This window comes from Apus apus, chromosome 1 (genome assembly GCF_020740795.1).
Source record: "Apus apus isolate bApuApu2 chromosome 1, bApuApu2.pri.cur, whole genome shotgun sequence".
NCBI classification, from domain to species: Eukaryota; Metazoa; Chordata; class Aves; order Apodiformes; family Apodidae; genus Apus; species Apus apus.
Window position 1 is genome coordinate 76422392 of NC_067282.1, and position 20622 is coordinate 76443013.

At 39.3% G+C, this 20622-nt stretch overlaps 2 protein-coding genes across 2 annotated transcripts in view; one reads left to right on the top strand and one right to left on the bottom strand.

Annotated features, from left to right (window-relative positions):
* Window positions 1–409: 409 nt before the first annotated feature.
* Window positions 410–9008, top strand: HHLA2 (HERV-H LTR-associating 2). The gene is made up of 6 exons (XM_051635459.1): window positions 410–491; window positions 1162–1473; window positions 1926–2180; window positions 5138–5425; window positions 7844–7923; window positions 8895–9008. The coding sequence occupies exons 1-5, from the start codon at window positions 410–412 to the stop codon at window positions 7915–7917; spliced, it is 1011 nt and encodes a 336-aa protein (XP_051491419.1). The 3' UTR covers window positions 7918–7923; window positions 8895–9008.
* Window positions 9009–12032: 3024 nt separating this feature from the next.
* MYH15 (myosin heavy chain 15) overlaps window positions 12033–20622 on the bottom strand; it is a 50206-nt gene continuing 41616 nt past the window's right edge. The window contains exons 37-42 of the mRNA XM_051611675.1: window positions 20051–20176; window positions 17385–17555; window positions 16783–16887; window positions 14676–14771; window positions 14011–14148; window positions 12033–12173 (exon numbers count right to left, since the gene is read on the bottom strand). Of these exons, the coding sequence (XP_051467635.1) occupies window positions 12156–12173; window positions 14011–14148; window positions 14676–14771; window positions 16783–16887; window positions 17385–17555; window positions 20051–20176 (654 nt within the window). The 3' untranslated portion in view covers window positions 12033–12155. The remainder of the gene's footprint in view (window positions 12174–14010; window positions 14149–14675; window positions 14772–16782; window positions 16888–17384; window positions 17556–20050; window positions 20177–20622) is intronic.

Here is a 20622-nt window from a genome sequence, read left to right on the forward strand (position 1 = left end):
AAAGATCTGGCTTGACAACACACATCTTATTTTCTTTTGGAAATGGCACGTGACCATTTTTCCTCTGTGTCCTGCTCATGAATGATGAAGATTAATGTTCCCTAGCCCTGTAAGATCACTGAGGGTAACCACTTTCCATTCATTAATCACAAAGTATCAATCTGCAAAGGATTGCACGATAATAGAGGGCCTCAACCATTATGAAAAGTCTAGTGTTACATACTAACCTTAAGGCTGAAATCTAGGCTGTTGCAAACAAAAACTATGATACAAACACCTACAGTCCTTAATCAGCTGTATGGAGGAAATTATATAATTAGGGTGTGTCTTTTAGCTGCATTGAAACATGTTTTCTTCTATCCTTTTATGTTGTCAGTTTGATACAAGTCAGCTGTGAACCAAAGAAGACATGAAGGGACAGAAAATAACATTTCTTCTCATCTATATATTTCACACAGCTGCTAGACTTTGGGGTAGGTTATTGTTCTATTGTTTTTTTAAAATAATACAGTTACTACTAATTTTTAAGAGGGGAGAATTAATTTAAACTCTGTTTATTAAGGGTAAATAATCAATTATGGGTCATGTAAAACACTCCTGAAACAAAAGATAGCCATTTGGAAGATGGCTGCATGGATGGCCATCAAACATGTTGAGCACCCAAACTGTTACCTGTCCATGTTTCTGTCCCGTGGCCCTGGTCCTTGTTTTTGCTGTGATGGTACAACTGCTTGGCATCATGTGAGGTTATTAGTAACCTGCGTCATTGCAATGTGGCATCATTAATATGAAATTGAGAAAGTAATAAGATGCAGCTCAACAGGTTTTGAGATTGAAGGTGGTGCTTTTGGAAATGCATTCAACGCTGAGGTGGTGGTGTGCTGAATTGAGTATGTGAGCGCTTACACAGGGTGTCTACTTAGAGTGATTATAAACTCAAATATGAAAGCTCTGCTGGAAAATATTGATGAAACTCATTGAAGACCTTTGCTGTCCCAGTAACTCATGCTACAGAAAAGCCTTGAAAATGCCATTGGCATGCTTGGTAAGAATGTGCTGCCTGCCAGAGCATTGTGGTGGTGGTGTTGTTGTTGGAAGGGGCAGAAATATGCTCATAGATTTAACTTACTCATATATACTTACGGGTTTTGGGTTTTACAGCACATATAACAGTAACAGGGCTGTTTTCCAAGGATTGCATCCTCCCTTGTGCTTTCACTCCTGAGAATGATGAAGTAATTCACTGGATGAAAGGGAACAAAAATGTGCACAGCTACTACCACCAGAGTGATCAGCTGAAAGACCAAGATTCAGATTACAGAGGGCGAACACACCTTTCCCACCAGAACATTCCCAGTGGAGATGCCTCCTTGAAACTTAGTAACTTGACTGTGACTGATGAGGGCCTTTATACTTGCTATGTGGGAACAAAGAGAACTAAAGCAGAAGTGAACGTCATGCTGCACGTGAGAGGTTAGTAAGACATTACAAGTGCTTGGTTCACACCAGTGGAAATGGGACACCACTAGATTTTCTTGTGTTATTTCTCACATGAAATCCAAATTCTCCAACCTAACAGAGCACCTTTTGGATCTGATGGTGTTATCAAGCAACTAATTTTCTCTGGTGAAACATTATAACACAAATTGAAAAACTACAGTGCGGTATTTTTCATAACTGTGTGTTCTAGGGTTTAATTATGTAGTTTACTTGAGTTTTAAAACATTGCATGTCTTCTCAGAACAGTATAGACCTTGACATTGACATTAAGTAATGCTATGATTTCTTCTGAAATAAAACACTTTTTTTTTTCTCTCAGTTATATTTCTTTTCCCCAATGGTGTTTCAGAAGACTAATAAAGTTAAAAGGATTTTGAAAGTAGTAGGATTGACTTTTTTTTTTTTTTTTTTTTCCCCATCTACAGTTTCCTCATATTATGCACTGGAATACCAAAGCACAGAAAAGGTGCTGAAATGCTATGCCTTTCTCACTTATCCAGTACCACGTATATCCTGGATGCAAGGCAATACAACTGTCCAAGAAACACATCAGGAGAAAAACAGGGTTGGAGTTCTCTATTCTCTTAGAAGTGAAAAAAACATCACAAACACAACTTATCCGTACTCCTGTCATATTAGTCTCCCTCATGAAGAGTGGAAGGCTGAATGGAAGATGCAAGGTAAGAGTGAGCAGAAGTCTCTTCCTGCAACATTACTGAATGTCACAGCTGGTTTCAGAGCCAAATTAAAGACAGCATTTCTGCAGTGAAGCAACACAGATATGCGACCATGCAGAAGGATGCACCACTCTTCTGTTACAATTACAAGGCAGTTACAATATCATAGAATGTTTTGGGTTGGAAGGGACCTTAAAGATCATCTAGTTCCAACCCCCTGTGTGAGCAAGGATACCTCCCACTAGACCAGGTTGCTCAAAGTCCCATCAGCCTGGCCTGGAACACTTCAGGGGAGGGGGCATCCACAACCTCCCTGGGAAACTTGTTCCAGTGTCTCAACACCCTCAGTCAAGAGTTTCTTCCTAATATCTAGTCTAAATCTAGTCTCAGTTTAAAACCATTCCCCCTCATCCTATCCCTACATGCCCTTGTAAAAAGTCCTTCCCCAGCTTTTCTGTAGGCTCCATTTCAGGTACTGGAAGGCTGCTTTGAGGTCTCCCCAGAGCCTTCTCTTCTTCCTGCTGAACAACCCCAGCTCTCTCAACCTGTCCAAGAAGTAGTATTAAGAAGGGGTAGCTCACACTTCTTGAAGTTAGCTTTACTCTGAGCATTTTTCCATGCCAGTTTCACATTTCAAGAGGTGTATAGTAATCAGACTTTACACTAGATCAAGAAAACAATTAAGGTGGAGAAAATAGATGGGAGCCTTAGTGAACCTGTGGGTTATATGAGGGAGGGGAAAGTTTGCCTGCCGCTCTAGATGAGTGTGCTCCTTACTCAGCCCATTCCCCATCTTTTGCAAGAGCTTTTTTGGTACTGTTTGATCTTTCCTTTGTACTCTTGTGTTCTTAAGTACCCAGGCTCAGTGCCAGGGATGCATAGGAGTGGAGAGCAGCAAGTGATGCTTGCATTTGAGCAAACAGCAGCTCATTTTGTTAGCTAAGGAAAAACAGGGCTATAAGATTTCATCCTCCAGAATTTCACTGGAAACTCAGCTCAAGTAAGTAACTGGTACTTTTCAACCTCTCCTGTTTCTTATTTTAAATTGGATCAAGAGCTATGTGAGAGCAATTCCCTTGTGAGATATGCATGGCTGCTTCCATCACTCTGATTTCTCTTTAAAATGCATCCAGACACACTCAGTTCCTAATCCCCTGTATATGCTTTAGAACAAGAGTGTAGTTTTTAACTTAAAGACAATAGCTTGCAACTATGGAAGGTTTCAAGTATGGCATTGTAGTAGGTAACAAGTGCACTTTTAATGTCTGTTTTGTTAATCTATCCTTCTGATCCATAAGGGAAAAAGGTACATTTCATTACACTTTTATTTGAATTTCCCTGCATGCATCTGTCCTCTCACTGGAAGATTTTAAAAATATACTGTTTTCTTTTTCTTTATATAATGGTATTGCAGAATACAGTTTTATTTTGTCGTTATAGTTTTTAGCCCCACACCTGTATTAATTCAGATCCACATGCAGAAACAGAGTATGGTTATACCATGTCAAAATAACATACTTGTTTCCTCTCCAGCAGACTGCCAGCCACTACAGCCCCATCCATTGTTTCCTTCCTATGCAGCAAATCCCTGCTGTCAAATTGATAGTTGTGCTGTGATATTAATTTGTCTTATAGTAGTATTAATATATAGTATTAGTATATAGTATATAGTAGTATAGTAGTATAGTAGTATTTTATACATCAGCTATTAGTTCTACTTAACTGCTCTTTCCTTCTACTTACTTTTTTTTTTTCCTACTTTCTTTTTTTATTCACAAGTGCTCCAGACAGGGAGAGTACGCAAGTCCACCACAGCTGAAAGTTATTTCTACAAAATACAATATTTTTATTCTTTAAATTATGTTGTGACAGCTTTATCCTTTTGCTTTACGTGTGCAAGTATTTGATTTTTTGCCTTTTCTCCCTGCTCCCTATATAAAGAATTTCATGCTACTTTACACAGTAACTTATATGAGAAACCTTTGTCACGCCCATGAATAGGCCCGAGCAGATCCTTCAGCGAAGCGCAGTTTATTTACACTCTTGCAAGAATGGGTGACCTAAACAAGTAGGCACACCTGATAGTAAGGTGAATAACAGTTTATATTCCCTATTCCTGATGCAAAGTTCACTCCCCTGTTTCCCCACTGGCTGAGTAGTCCAGGGTTTACAGCCTATCCGACACTTCTAATTATGCTTTAAGTTTCCCACCCCTCTTTACAAATTCCATTCTAGAAGTTTACTTTTTACCTTTTAAGGTTTAATTCTGACCTTTCTTGCCCCCTTGTCTGTCTTCCCAATCACCAGAATGATTTATACATGTACATTTACATTTACATGTATACAATTTATACATTCTGGTGCCATCCTGTCCCGCAGAGTAACACAGGAGTGACTTTGTTCTGACTTTATCACGGCCTTCACCATGTGCAGGTATCTCAGCTCCCTCAGATGGAGCCCAATTAAGTCCCTCAGTTTCTTGGACCATAAATCACCTCGGTGTCCTTGGAATGCCCAGATAGCTCCCTTCTCCCTTCAATCACCATAAAGTTTTTTTTTCACTAGGGCAGAAACAAACTATTATCTTCCTAACACTAGGGTGTGAAAACAACGCTGCATTCCTAACACCAAGATGCGGAAACAACACTACATTTCATTTCTAACACTTAGATTGGGCTGAACTTAGAGGAGAAATAGGCAAATGAAAACAAAATAATTTTTGTAAGTATAGCTAGAACAAATTTGATAATTTTTTTATGTAAGGTAGGTTTGATTTTAAAATCTTCAGATGCTTCTAGAAATACACTGTGATGTTTTAATATGATATAAAAATAGTGAAATATGTTTTGCCATTTGTCTATCAGACAAGTATTGGACTTTAGAAAAAAATCAGAAAATGTCTAAATAACCTTCATAGTATTTAAAAAAAATAGAGGTGGTCCTTCAATTCTCTGTTTCAGACCAAGCTACACGCGTGAAAGGAAGTAGCGCTGTAATTCCTTGCAAAACCAGCAATAACGCTGCAAATACTGAAGGTTCCAGTGTTGTCTGGAAAAATAAAAATGGAGAGATCCTGGCCTTCTTCAATGGTACATCTCACTCTTACCAGCCCAAATCTGGAGCCCAAATAAACAAAACTGACTTTTCGTTAATGCTACGTGATCTTACTGCAAGTGACAGTGGAGAATACCTCTGTAATATTTCAACACCTCACTACACAAAACTTACTGTGACAACTTTGCAAGTTGGTAAGTTGCCACTCTTTCAGTTTTGCAGGATGGGGACCAGCGAGGGGAATCGGAAAGCTGAAAAAATATTGAGAAAAATAATCTCGCGTAATTAGCATGGATGTGTAGAAGAGATATTTTATTATTTGCCCGGGGGGGGAAGTTGCCTAAAATGTATTTATTTAAAAACTTGCAGTTGCTTTTTTTCAATTGGCAGCTTGTTATGGGCAAAGGTCTCAAAATCAGTGGGTGCCCTCAGTTGCTACTGACTGCCCTCAGTGTTGAGGGCACACTAAAACTCTCAGAATCATGTCCTAGATGTTCTGCTAACAGCATTTTAAAGATAGCAGGGAGATGAAGGGAAGCCCAAAGATGTGGTATAAATGTACTTGCAGAAGAAACCTTGTTGTGGAGAGCACACAATTGTTATTTCCAAAGCTTTAATTCTACACAGCAGGCATTTTTAGACCTGGGGATATGTATGTTTGTAGGCATGCCTGTGTTTCTACGAATCATAGTAAATTTCCAGCTGTGAAGTCTTAGTTACAGCTATTTCATTGCTTTGTTGTTTCAAGGAGGCTTACAGATTAACTTTCTATCTACTGAAAACTTTCACTGAATGCACATAGGCATTTTATGTAATTAAATACAATCACCTAAAAGGTTGAAAACTAATATAGGGAAGCTTTTTTGTGTGTTTGGTTTGGGTTTTTAAGGAGGAGAAACTGAAACAAGCCTGCAGGACACGAAAAATAAAGGAAATATAGCAGAAAAGGGGCTACAATAAGTGATAATAACTGCATATTTTTGTCTCCCTTTCACACCCCTCCCCTACGACAACTTATTTTCAGTCTGAAAACTTGTTGTAAGGTGTGTTTTAAATGGCAGTGGCTATATGCAATCTGAAGGAAGGGATTTAAACTAAACAAAATAATTAAGTCAAACAGACATCCTTGCAGCTTAACATCCAGCATGATCTTCCTAATCCTGTAAGCATAATACTGTGCCTCTGAAGTGGAGAGCACTGAAAAGCTCCAAGGAGTTACACTCTTAATGGATGCTCCTAATTTACACGTGTAAGTCTATCAGCCACCCAGTACCTTTATTGGAGACAGACACACATACTTGTCCAGTCCAGATATGATCTGGATCTTTCTCTACAAATGCCTTCAACAACAGCCATAGGAGATAAAAATCCTCTCTTTAACGGCTAAATTACTGTGCTGCTCACAGAATTTTCCTACTCATGGAACAGAAATACATTATACAGAACAGAAATTTACCCGAGAGAGGAGTATCTTTGTGGCAGCATAGACTGAAAGCAGGCAAGCAGGTAGGACATAAGAGGACAAGCTAGATCAGTATGTTGGATAGTGGTCATAGCACAAGCTGCTCAAACATCTGAAAGGTGTCCAAGTGCAACTGAAAAGGAGACCTTTTTAAGCAGGAAAGTGAGATGATTTTGCAGTTATTTCAGAGGCCTTCTCCTGTGTAAAGAAAGGTTGCAGTTAAAAGATGTTCTGCCAAAGGAACTAATGAAGTGTGAGCATAGGTCCGCATGTGGGGACAAAGCCAAGCTAAAGGCAATGACAAGGCTAAATGCTCTGGTTTTGGCAGTTCTCATTTTTGAGCTGTTTGCTAGACATCTATAGGGACTTCCCAGAAGAGTGTAGAATTTTCAAATTCTTTAGATGAGAATTTCCAGCAGTGGAAAGGGAGCCTGAAGTAGAAGAACTGTACTTAAAGGAATGAGTCCTCCACATCCGAGTGTCCTCACGTTGTTGAATTTGGCTGGAGTAATGAGACACTTGGTGCTGTGCAGAGGTTTCTGCCAGACAGGCTCTTACCTCTTGTGGAACCTGTTGTTAACCACCCTCCTGAGAGTCTGCTGCTTCTTGTGCCCACCCAGATGGTTGCATTGTGAAGCTGGGAAACCTTTTATATCAAAGTTGCAGAGATTTTGCAACAGAAATAATTAATTCTGTGGTCCAGGCTGGGTAATGCTTACTGAGTTGCTTCTGCTAGCAGCAGTAACATTAATGGCACTGAGCACTGCACCTAGAGGCAGCATTCACAATGCTGGGCTGTTTAGTGTTTTTTAATTTAATTTTTTTAAGAAGTTGTCAAATCAAATTACGTGAGCACGTAGGGAATTTGGTATCAGTGCAATTAAGTAAAATAATCTGTTTCAGCTATTCACACTTTTAAGTCATTAAAGTATCACTTTAAAGTCCTTTAGTATTAGTCAAGTAACTTGAACATTATTGCATTAGTAACATTAAAAAGAAAATGATACATTATCCCTAAATCATAGCTCTTAGATTATAAATAAGAGAAAAATCTTGGCTTTGATATATCTTAGTGAACAATAGTGAATATTGATTTGTGGTAAAAAGAGCTGTTAAACTTTTTTTTTTCTTCTAATCTGTATATTTAAAGAAAATTCAAGTAACACCCGGACTGCTGTGTTAGGAGTGATCATTCTAGTGTTACTCGCTGTAGTCAGTTTCTGAATCAAGGTATGTATAATCATTAGTGGATTTATTTTTGAAGGTAGTATTAAGCTTAAATCTAGATCTTGAATGTTTGACCAAAATAGAATGTTGATTTTCATGGATTAAAGCATATGAAAAGACTGAAAATGTAGAATGATGAGTCTCAGCATAAAGAAATTGTCCTCATCCTGGTTATTTTCTATGTCCATAAGGTCCCCTTTGGTACCTTAATGCAATGGTGTTTTGGTTGCAACAATGTTAACATGACCTTCTCTTGACTAGGTGCTTTCCTGTGTTCTATAAAAAGATGAAAAGTTATATACCCTTTACAAATATTTTCTGGTAACTTGATTTAAAAGCAAACAAACTAGTTAATTTCCTCTCACTGATGCTTAAGACCAAAACAAGCCCAAACCAAACTGCGAATTCCTTCAAGCAGTGCACATACTCTTCACTGAGGCTCAAATTACTGTTTCAACTGTATCCAACTTCGAAGCTCACCAAAACTTCACTGTGAAAAGTTACACTATTTGCTTTGTTTAGGAGACCCTTATACCCATATGGTGTGAATCATGGTCTATGATTCAACTGCTTTTGTCTCTCCATTTTGCAGATCCAGGCCTGGAGTGGAAAACATCCAATGGGGCAGGGGGAGAAGGGGAGAGAAGCCTAGATTTCCTTGAAGATAAAGAATTAAAAAAACCCATAAGCGCCAGGCAAATTTTGAGCCTCCTCACTCAGTGTATTATGACCTGTTAGTGGTCTAATAAAGCAGGGCCTGACATTTATTTCTGGATTACTGATTGCCTTTAAAACAGGCAACTACTATTGCAGGACTTTGTCTTTGGTTTTCTACACTTCCTACCCCAGACTATATACAAAGTGATAATAAATACAAAATATACGATCAGTTCACAATGGATTTTTCTTCTTTTCAAATGGGGAAACATGTTCAGCGTTTCCCCACAGAGGCAATTTTCTCTTTTCTTTTACAGGATCCTACCAAATGGTGGAGGCAACTATGACTCAGCAAGAAATCCTACCTCTGACACCACATGACAAGCAGCAATGCAACATTCATGTTACTGTTCCAGACCCTGACAATCCTGTTTCTCAAAATCTGTGTTCAAAAAACCTCAGAATGGCTGTGGTCTCAAGCTTACATTGTGTGCTGGAAGCATGGGGGTATATCCTGACCTGAAAGATTTAAATCTTTCCACTGTGGTTATGCATGGAAATAAAGTGTACACAGGAGAAGAATGAGGCTGGGATGCAGAGAATTGGAGATTTCACCTACTTCAGGGAACAAAGGAGAAAGGATGAAAAATAGGATACTAAATGATCAGTGGAACCACCTATAAAAAGGCATCTCTGATTTCTGTGTATCCCATGGCATTAACTCCTGCAGCTAAAGATAGAGAGCCCTGCACCTCAGATGAATTGGATTGTTGGTACAGTTTTACATTAGTACAGCCCATTTATGTGGTTTGTCTCTGGGCTCATGATATTGTTGGATTGTCATTCAAATTCAAAACAGATACTGCAAAACCACCGCCAATAAAACCCACAACAACCTCTGGTTCCACTATACAAATACAAGATAGAAAATCTCCGTCCCCACAAATTTCAAAGGTTGGACCACATGCAGTCAAATTAACTGAGCAACAATAAATACTGCTTAACCTTTCTTGGTCATTCCAGAGAGTGGAATTGTCTGTGCAAGTAGATATTTCTGCCATTGAATAAGAATGTTCACCTTTTTGGATACATCCTGTATTGGATGGTCCTCTTGGGGCAATGTCATCTGGTATTCTTTATTTGCTTTAGGAACTAACCAATGGTTAGCCTAAATTCTCTTTTCTAACTTAGAGTAGATGACAATAATCTCCAGCAATTGGCCAATGCTTAAGAAACAGCTCAACAGCAACACCTCATTAGCACTGACCTGTGTTCAAACTCAGTTATGGGTACAATTCAAAATTGCTGCAATAATTAGAGAAGGAAAGGATGAGCTTTTACCTATGAGCTTTTACTGATGGAAAGTAGGACTAATGAGAGATGTTACCTCTTCCATTGTCTTTATTAGTAAATTTAATGTTAAGTAATTTTTAGCATTAAGCTTAAGGATTATAGAATCCTGTAAGATTGATAAGTAATGTTATAGGTCTGGTATAAAACTTGATAATAAGTAAGGTGCTAGCATTTAAATGGTTTACCTTTATTGTTTGATCTATAAGCAGTAAAGATACCTCTTGCATTCAGACTTCTGTTCGGATCTCCCAATTTCCCTACTTTTTGACTGTGCTTGTACTTTCTACTTCAGTTATTTGCAATAAATCTTGATCTGTGCATGTATGTCTCATCTGCCATCATTTCCCATTCACAACATGGTCCTTGATCTCATCTCTCCACACATCTCTCCTGTTTACTAGAGTACAGCATCTTGAAGTGGATGCATGTTTTTTCTTGTACATTTATAGCAGCCTGGCTCTGTCTTAGGGCATTTTGTCTCTTTCCTCTGCAGTTGTGGTATCCTTTAAAAATGAACTTTAGTGCTTAATCCTTAGGTTGTATCTTCCTGTGTCTATGTAAGAGATATACCTTCAAACTTCCTGGATCTCTAAGATTTTGTCACAGTCTGAATTTAGTAAGCTTCAGGAGATATTTTACTGGGAAGGGACAGCTCCATGCTGGGATGTCTCCACACCAGGACATCGCTCCACTGGGACACTGGCACAGCCCTGTGTAATGAGCTGACCCGTGGAGAGATGTCCCGGCAGAGAGATATTCTAGACCCCACTTTACATTGGTTACCATGAAATTTGACAAGAACACACCAGGAAGACAACTCTAAAATGGTTGAGTCTCAGTATTTTTTTATGTTTCTCTCACTAGAGATTCACTTGCATGCTTGTCAATTTTGATGGTAACCTGCTTTAGAGATGCAGCTTTTGAGATGCAGCTGTTTAATTTAAAAAATGTAAGTGAGATTAATTTATCAAAAGACCTGTTGAAGCCTTTTATCAGAGGAAGTGGAAGCAGTTCACAGGTTACTCTGGTTACATTGATGGAGGATGAGATGGAAGTAACAGGAATGTTTCAGCACTGTTTATGTGACTGTTTATTTTACTCAGCTAATGTTAAAATAGAAAATATGGAGTTATCTTTAAAATTAGTGTGCCTTTTTCTGTTCCTACTAGAGGATTAATTTTACACATCAGCAGTTCTTACAAACATTTTTTGTTTTGACTAGAAGCAGAAGAAGGGATAATTTATGAGCACCTTGACATACCAGAAGAAGATTCCTCACTGTGCACACAGATGCTACTGAGATTGCTGCTGAAAAAATAGTTTCTTCATCTTCCCTATTGAGTTTACACTTAGAGCCACGTCGAAATGTGATCATCTAAGCAACAGTAACAATCAATAAAACTGATACAGAAAAAAAATGTCAAATGACACTTGTATATATGGAGTTGACATGAAAAATTTCAACTTGCAGATCCTGAAGGGACAATAACTGTTTTCACAGAAAAAAAAATCAGTTTTGAAGGATCTGTTGTTTTTTTTTCCGTATGAGGGAAGGAGAAGGCTTACAGTTTTGCACTTCATTTAGTATTTTAATTTCAAGCAAAGACAACTGCCCTGTTTAAAAGCAGAAAAGATTTAAGAAAACATGCTATTTCTGAGCCACAGGCAGTTCTAATGAGACATGTCCCTCCACAGCATCTCCTGCATCTCTCCTGCAACTTACAGTTTCAAGTCCTTTGGTTGGTAGTAGTGGAAGCTTCTAAACTGAATGTTCATATGAAAAAGTTGACTTTCTGCTCTCCTACAAAATTCATACAGACACTGACTGGCAATATGGAATCTTGGTTATCCATGCTTTGAAGGCTGTCCTACTGCAAAGATTTAATCTGTGCTGCTTTAACAATCTGTACATGAAATGCGTGAGGCTGTGAAGCATGGCTGAACTTGCCCTTGGTTTTGCTTTTGTTAGAGATCTGCCAATTAGGACTTGTTCCAACATAATGAAGCAGGATGTTGGCAATGTGTAATCTTTTACTGATCCCAGGGGCTTGGCAAAATAGAAACAAAAATAAATTAATGGAATTCACTATACAGTCTCTTTGGATTTTCACTTGATGTTTATTTCTGTAAGTGCCCTTTTTTTTTTTTTTTTTTTTTGTAGATCTGCTTTCAGCTGTGCCTGATTATAACAAGCATCTTCTTGGATCTGTCAGCTTGGACTGTACTTACTCCTCTTCATGAACCTGAAATACAATTGAGAAAGTATACAACTGTTAAAAATTGAACTGTTGAGGAGGGTTTTAGAGTAAGTTTATAATTAACTTATAAAAGCTTCTCTTTGTGAATGCTTCTTTTCCCTGGTATTACCAGTTTGTATCTGAAATAGACAAGCACCAACCTAGCCAACCTTTTCCATCTTATTTCAGCTAACAGTACTTGTTTCTAGTCTTCATGCTGGACTACATATCCCCTTGAAAGGAGATGACTTCTATACAACCCTGTTTCAATAGATGGTGGTGTTCGCTCTGAACCACACACACTTCCCAGCATTTCCAGGAATGTGGGCAATAGCAGCAGTAGACAAGGTATTTCTAATGATACATGATTAAAGCAGTCTCTCCAGTGCCTTTCTTTCTCCCAGGGAGATGTGTCATGGCTTTTGGGACAGCACTCACTGCCTGAACATGCTTTCAGCAGCTACTGCTATTACTGCTACAAGTGCCTTCTTATAGAGATGACACCTCCAGGTGTATCATTTAGCCCATCTTTTGACAATGTAATACTCTGCTATAAGCCAGAGCTAGAATTGGTGTTGGCAAACTAGCATCTGACTAACAAAAACAGACATCCACTTTTCTTTGACTTTTGTATATTTAAAGTAGAAAGTGGGTGCCTGTAGGATACAGGGAATAAACAGCACTGTATTAAAAAAAATAGTTAATCTCATGGTTTACTCATTTCTATGTGTGTGTGATTCTATGGCTTTGTGAACTTTTTTTTTAAAAACTTTTTTTTATTTTAATGGGGTGGGAATAGTTTAAATAAAAATATGTGGACTTTTTTTTACCCTTAAAATCTGCAAAACTTATTTTGAGCTTCAGTTACAGTACTGCTTCCATCATACATAAATGTGTGAGAGACCAGATCTTCATGTAGTTTTAATGTAGCTCTGCTCTAGGCAGTGGAAATATAGTCATTTATATCAGTCAAAGGCGACTTTATTAGCCCAATATAAAAGCAGAAACTGCAGTGTTTCTTCCCACAGAATAGTGGATACAGGAGAGAGAAGGAAGGTGTTGGGATCAAGTGTGATAAGAATACCAAAATTATACAGAAAGTTGTGGTTCTTTTCCTCTTTCTTGACTCAAGAGCTGCCACTTCCATAAATCTTACATGGCGCTAGGCATGGCAGTTTATGTTTCACTTGTTAATAAAACAGATAAAGTAATGATATAGCTTCTCTTTTTACCATGCCTACAAGTAACAATCCCACTCTTACTTGCTCTGGTTGCCACAAGGCAAGCATAGATAAGCAAAGGTTGGCCTTCAGTTCTAGACCAAGTCCTTAAGCACCGTTTAGGTTTGTCAATATTACTCTGCTACCATGGTGCTCCAGTGCAAAGCACCACAAATATATAATGACTAACCCAGCACCTCAGCGACTAATTACTCACATTTTCTTTTCATCCAGCTCTTTGAATCAATACAAGTTCATTGCAAGAGCAATTTTAAAATACCTGGCAATCTGCTAGTGGAGTAATCCCCAGGCTATATTATATAGATAGTAATCTACATTATCAGAGGAAGAAAAAGATGGAGCTTTTTAATATCCCTTGCAAAAAACCCAAACAAACCCAAAATCACCAGTCGAGCACAGAAGATAATATGACAACATCAAAAGGACAGAGAATTAATTTTGCTGAAGCATCAGATTGCTGTCCTAAAAGCTTATCTTATGTAGAAAACAAGATTTTATTCTAGACCACGCTACTTTAAGAGATTTCACAGATCTTCCTGCATACATAGCATCCACTACTGTGTTTTAAACGGTCATATTCACCCCATATGGTATAGCCATACCTTTTTCATGCCAATATCTCTTGACTTGCTCCTCAGTTTATTAACTTGAGATTCAGCTATTTCAGCCCGTTCTTCAGCATCATCCAGATCGTGCTGCTGTTTTCTGTACTTCGAAAGGTACAGATTGGCTTGAGCTTCCTGGTGAGAGAAAACAATGCAGCTGATTTCCTCCTATCCACATGAAACAAAGCTTTCCATTTCAAGCAGGATAGAAAGTGCTCAGCATGACTAGGTCACAGCTGTATGGGAGCCACTTGCCTCCTGGAGAACTGAGATTGTTGGTTTACAGACTTGATGTTTCCAGTGGCATTCTCTGTGTTAACTGAACTAGGAGGTTTTTAACATGCCTCCTGAGGGACTAGGAGGGAAAAAGTCTTTCCTGTTACTTCCCTCCCCCCCCTTCTCTTGCAAATTATGCTGTACTCTTAAGATAAAATTGGATACCTTTTATCAAATACATTCAACACATATACTATATCTTTTATATATAATAAATACATTTATACACAGAGGCTTTATATGAATATAAAAATATAAAATACATTAATAAAAACAAAATATTAATACACACACAGTGTATTTTTACTAAAAGCTTTTATGGATCAAAGATTGTGGGTTTAGGACAGCAAATTTCTCAAAGGTAAAAAGGCCAAAGTGTTACTTACAGCTTCCTCTGCTTGGTGCTTGTAGCTTTTCACTTTTAATTGTAGCTTGTCAATCAGATCCTGCATCCTGGCCAGATTCTTCTTATCTTCTTCTGACTGCAACAAAACACCATTAACTGGGTTGACAGTGTAAAAAGGCCTAAAGCCTCTCCCACAATTAAATAGGTGTTGCTATATATATATAATTTTATAAACATGAAGTTCAAAACACAAACAAGCCATGTTATGATCAACCTGTGTATAGGATGATTGAAGATGTGTATAAGCCTGCAGGCTTATAGGTATGTTAATATAGATGTGTATAAACACAGATATGTATGTGCACATACTTTCAGAGGTATATACAATAAATACAACACAGAGTTCCTCCCACAGGGGTAAAAAGCACACTTGACATTATAGAGTGTGTCATTATTTAATGAAACTGGCTTATGGGTGTGCCGAAACACAAGTAATCTGCATACTTTAATGTCTGGTGTGGAACCATTTCTGGTAAAAGGAGCCAGGCTTAAGCCGTCACAGTCCCTAAGCAGAAAGACCAGCTCATTCTGCCCGTGTGTGGTATTCTGTGCATACAAAAGTCACAGTAAAATAACAGGTAGGAGGCAAAATAAACTCCTAAAGCAGATGGATGGGATTATTTTCTTAAGACTGCTGTTGAAAGGAAAAGGATCAGCGCTTTGTGCTGAAGATATTTTTCAAAAGGCGAGTAGCAACAGCAGCTGTTAGCAAACCTGCAGGAGGCTCACAACTAGACCCTGCTGCTCACCAATAGGTGACAGAGCCCTGGGCCTGGGCAACCCTACACTGAGTGATGTGTTAGAGTCAACTGAATCCTGCTCTCTCTTTTCAGCAAGATCAGCACAGCTGAGAGACAGCTGGGGTCTTTCTTCTCTTGCAGTGTGAATAGTCATCTAAGCCTGCTCCATATTAATACTGCGCTAAAACTGTCCAAATCCCAGCAAAAGAGGCTTTCTAACATTATTCACAATGAGTCACAGAAGATGATGGTAGGACTAAAGAGATGTTCTTCTTATCCCTAAAGCTTCCTATAATCAGAAAGTTCTAGGTAATGCCACCCTTCATCCTTCAATGAAACACTGAGGCAACTTAAGACACTGTTAGGGAGAACATATTTCTTTCCAGTGACCGTAGCAGGACATTCCATCTCTCAATATGCCTGTCTCAGTTTCCCTCTATGATTCAACTGCTTATGTCTCTCAGTTTTGAAGGCCCAGGCCTGAAGTGAAAGATTCCTATGAGAAGGGATAAGGTTTAGCAATCTCTGAGCCTGTAACAACCTTGAAAAGTACAAACAGAGGCCAAGTTGATGTTTGTAACACCAGCTGCTTTCTGGTGTTGAACACGGAGCCCAGGCCAGCCACAACTAGGACTGAAATGGACATAAGTAAGAACGAACAGAAAAACAAAAGAGTCTGCTTGGTGGGAACAAGGCCTTCATGGGTTTTTTTCTCCTGTTTTCCTTTCTTTCTCCAATGAGAGATGTGGGAGGTATGGCTAATGGTTAAATGACAGCAGTCAATCCACTTTATTTTATAAAAGTCTGGTTCCATCTTTGATCGGGGGGATTTCTGTACACTTTCCCAGAAGGTTGCTGGACTTTCTCTCCTTCAGTGAGGACGCCTGCCAGAGAAACTGATTTTTGAGAGTCATGATCCACCCAGGGTCACCCAGCTGTGGCCTGGCAAAGGTGAGAGTTATTAACTCTTCCATTGTCTTTATTAGTAAACTTAATGTTAAGTAATCTTCATTACTAAGTTTAAGACTGTAGAATCCTCTAAAGTTGGTAATTAATATTCTAGGCCTAGTGTAGAATTTTTTAATAAGTAAGTTAATGGTTAACCTTTGTTGTCTGATCTAACTGTAAGTAGTAAAATTCACTGCTGAGATACCCTTTGCATCCAAACTGCACTTTTGTTGTGATCTCCCAATTTCCCTATGCTTTTGCTGTACCTGTGCCTTGTGTCCAGAATAATTAAGACCTCAATGTTATATGCAATAAACCTTGATTACTGCATATAGGTCTTGTCTGCCCTCCGTTCTGTCCGGGACAGTGACCTAGGGTTTACTATGGTCCTCAGCATACCTGGTAAGTCAGCTCTTTTATGCGTCTCTCAAACTTGCGGGCTCCTTTTTGGGCATCCGAATTGCGACGGAGCTCAGTCTCGAGTTCGTTCTCCAGCTCACGAACCTGCAAAAAAAGAACATTTGCTGTTATGCTAAATATATATAAAGCAGCAGATAATGCAGTTGACAGTTCAAGAAGTGCTCATTTTCTTAGCATCTTCAGAGTGCTGAGTTTCAAGAACAGATCGAAATGTAACCTTTCCATGCTGCTTATTCATAAATGTATTCAAGCTGCACTAGCAGTCAAAGGTGCAGGCATATGTAAAAGCCAAAAAAGTTCAACTGAAGCAAACGTTGCAGAGGCTTTAGATGTCGTGTGCTTTTTTGGCTTTGTTTTTTAACAAGGGCTTGGCAGCTCCTGTGCTACAACAGCTCATCATAACTAGATGATGAAGGGGAGGCATGTGTCCAAGAACTACTCCACATTTTGTGAAAAACAATAAAGTGTTCATAGCACCCCTTATTGGCCTCTATGAACTTACCAGCCAGCCCGAGGGCACCTACCAAGATTCAGTTTTAAGAGATAAGAGATATTGGTCCATATTTTGACCACACATTTACCCTGGATTCCAGTTTCTGGATCTGCTTCTTGCCACCTTTCAGAGCTATTTGTTCTGCTTCATCCAATCGCTTCTGGAGATCTTTAATGGTTTGCTCCATGTTCTTCTTCATTCTCTCCAAGTGAGCACTAGTATCCTGCTCCTTTTTAAGCTCCTCAGCCATCATTGCTGCCTGAAAAACAGCCACATTTTACAGCCCCTCTCATATGCTATTGAATTATATCTCAACAAATATGATGGGAGATCAGTTACAGATTATCCACCATTCAGATCACTCACTGCACCCAAAGTTCCAGAGAATAACTTGTGTGTGCATATCTTGACTGGACAGAAAAAAACACAAAAACGTAAGAGCCTTAAACACAAAGACATAATAGCTTTGGAGGCTTCCCCCCCCCATATTCTAATGCTGTGATTTAAGATTTTTTTAAGATTTCTCCCACCACTTTTTTTTTTTTTTTTTTTTCCCTCTTGTAGTATCTGTCCTATACAATATCCTCACTTATAAAGCCTACAAGTAAGCCTGTGACATCCATTAGAGACATTTTACCTAGAATTTATTAAAAATCTGCTCTTGATGTTTGGAGCTCTTGGAAAGGAGTACATTAAAAATAAAACTAGCAAACAAATTTAGCTGCACAGCAATAAACAAGAGTTCCCTGGGTGGCTGTACCAACAAAGCAGTTTTGGCAGTCTGAGCTGGGATGGAAAAGTTTCAACATCTTACATAGTTCCTGGTTGTTCTGCAAGACAGCTAGCAAGGGTGCCAATTAGCTCACTCCTAATTTGATGTTTGTGCCAGCCATTTACAGATTTTATAACCATTATTAAGCAGTCATCAGAAGACAGCAGTCATTGCAATCCAGGCTGGAGCTGAATCAAGGACAATCTGTATCTTCTTGCTGGCAGGCAGTAATAGTGCTGTCAGCCGAGAAACAGTAAAGACCATGGTACAGGAAAAGCTTCGTCCAGGCATTCCAAACACATAACTCACAGAAACCTTCAGTTTTAGCTTTCATTTTATTTGTTGGTATGGTATTCAGAGTTCAGTTGAACTCTGAAGATACAGATTTCTCCGAGTCTGTGGGAAATGCAACTATCTGCCTAAATCATGTCTTTCCTAGAGGAAGAATGCACTCCATCTCTCCCCCTGGCACCTCAAGCGTCATGTTTTTTCAATAGACACCTAGCTCTAGGATATTGGTTTGGGATTCAGTAATTTTGTTTCTCACATCAGATTCTATGTACATCAGGAAACTCACACAGAATCACTTAGATTGGAAAAGAACTTCAATATCATTGAGTCCAACCATTAACCCTACTAGACCAAGGCCAGCACTAAGCCATATTCCCAAGTGCCACATCTAGGTGACTTTTAAACACATCCCAGGATGGTAAAACTGCCTCCCGGGCCAGCATGTTCCAATGACTAAGAACCTTTTCAGTGAAAAAGTTGTTCCTAATGTCTAGTCTAAACTTCCCCTGGCACAGCTTGAGGACATTCCCTCTTGTTCTATCACCAGTTACTTGTGAGAAGAGACCAGCGCCTACCTCTTTACAATGTCCTTCCAGGTAGCTGTAGAGGTTGATGAGGTCTTCCCTCAGCCTCCATTTCCTCAGACTAATATCTCCAGTTCCCTCAGCTGCTCCTTATAAGACTTGTTCTCAAGGCCTTTTACCAGCTTGGTTGCCCTTTCTCTGGACATGCTCCAGCACCTTGGTGTCTTTCTTATACTGAGGTGCCCAAAACTGGACACAGTATTTGAGGTGTGGCCTCACCAATGCCGAGCACAGAGGGACGACCACCTCCCTGGTCCTGCTGGTCACACTATTTCTAATACAAGCAAGGATGCCATTTGCCTTCTTGACCACCTGAGCACACTGCTGGCTCATATTCAGCCATCTATCAATGGGAACCACCAGATCCCTCTCTGCTGGGCAGCTTTCCAGCCACTCTTCCCCAGGTCTGTAGCATTGCATGGGGCGGTTGTGGCCCAAATGCAGGACCCAGCACTTGGCCTTGTTGAACATCACACAATTGACCTGGGCCCATCGATCTAGTCTGTCCAAGTCTCTCTGTAGAGCCTCCCTACCCTCAGGCAGATCAACACGCCCTCCCAAATTGGTGTCACCTGCAAACTTACTGAGGGTGTCTAGGGAACAATCAGTTTGATTGGTAAAGACTGAGGCAAAGAAGACATTTAGCAGCTCAGCTTTTTCCTCATCCTTTGTAACTATGTTTCTCCCTGCATCCAATAAATGATGGAGATTCTCCCTACAATTCTTTCTAGATTCTCACTAGCACTAGTTAGTGCTAGTTCAGTCTTGACTGTTTTAGCCTACCCAAGTGATTGATTTACCTGATTCAAAGGTGACATGACCTGAGACTTTGAGGATCAGTGGAAACCTACCCTGCATTCCTGGGAAAAAAACCAAACAAACACAAAAAAACAACAACCCAGCAAAACAACCAAAACCAAATATCTGGAGGATATTTGGATTTTTTACTTCTAGCCTGTTTTATTTTGCAGTTCCATCAGTTACTGCCAGATAACTGTGGAGAGCTTTGCCTGTATGAGCTTTGTCACATGCACAGAAATGGTGACTTTGGTTGCCCTAAGACATTGCTGTACTGAAAAGAAGTGAGCAAGGAACCAGCCTACTTACATCTGTGATTGCTTTCTTGGCTTTTTCCTCTGCATTCCGGCACTCCTGGATCGATTCCTCCACTTCATTCTGCATCTGAGAAATGTCACCCTCCAGCTTCTTCTTTTGATTGATCAGGCTTGTGTTCTTTTATTAAGTTTTCCCCAAAGGAATGGTGGAAAAGGAGAAAAGTGATTATTAGAGACATAACTTCTTTAAATACCTTAGCACACCAAGGCTTACTGATTTTTGCATCCTCTGGATTACAGAAGTATTTTGGAAGAGAAAGCCAGGTATATGGAAGGGGCTGGCCTTTACTACATAGCTTAGCTTCAGACTGAGGAAATACTAAAAATACTCTCAAAGCTGTAAATATTCAGCTTCTGATTCAGATAAAATAATAAGCCAAAGGCTGAAACAGAAGAATGAGTAAGGCAGTTCATGTTGGAAAAATAACGATCCATAATCAGTCAATGAGGTGATTAAAACAGAAGCCCCATGTCCTCAATGGGCTGGAAGAATAATTTCAAAACATTGCCAGCCTGTAGCATGTTTTCACTTCCTTCTGACCATTATTTGCTGGGGAGAAGCTT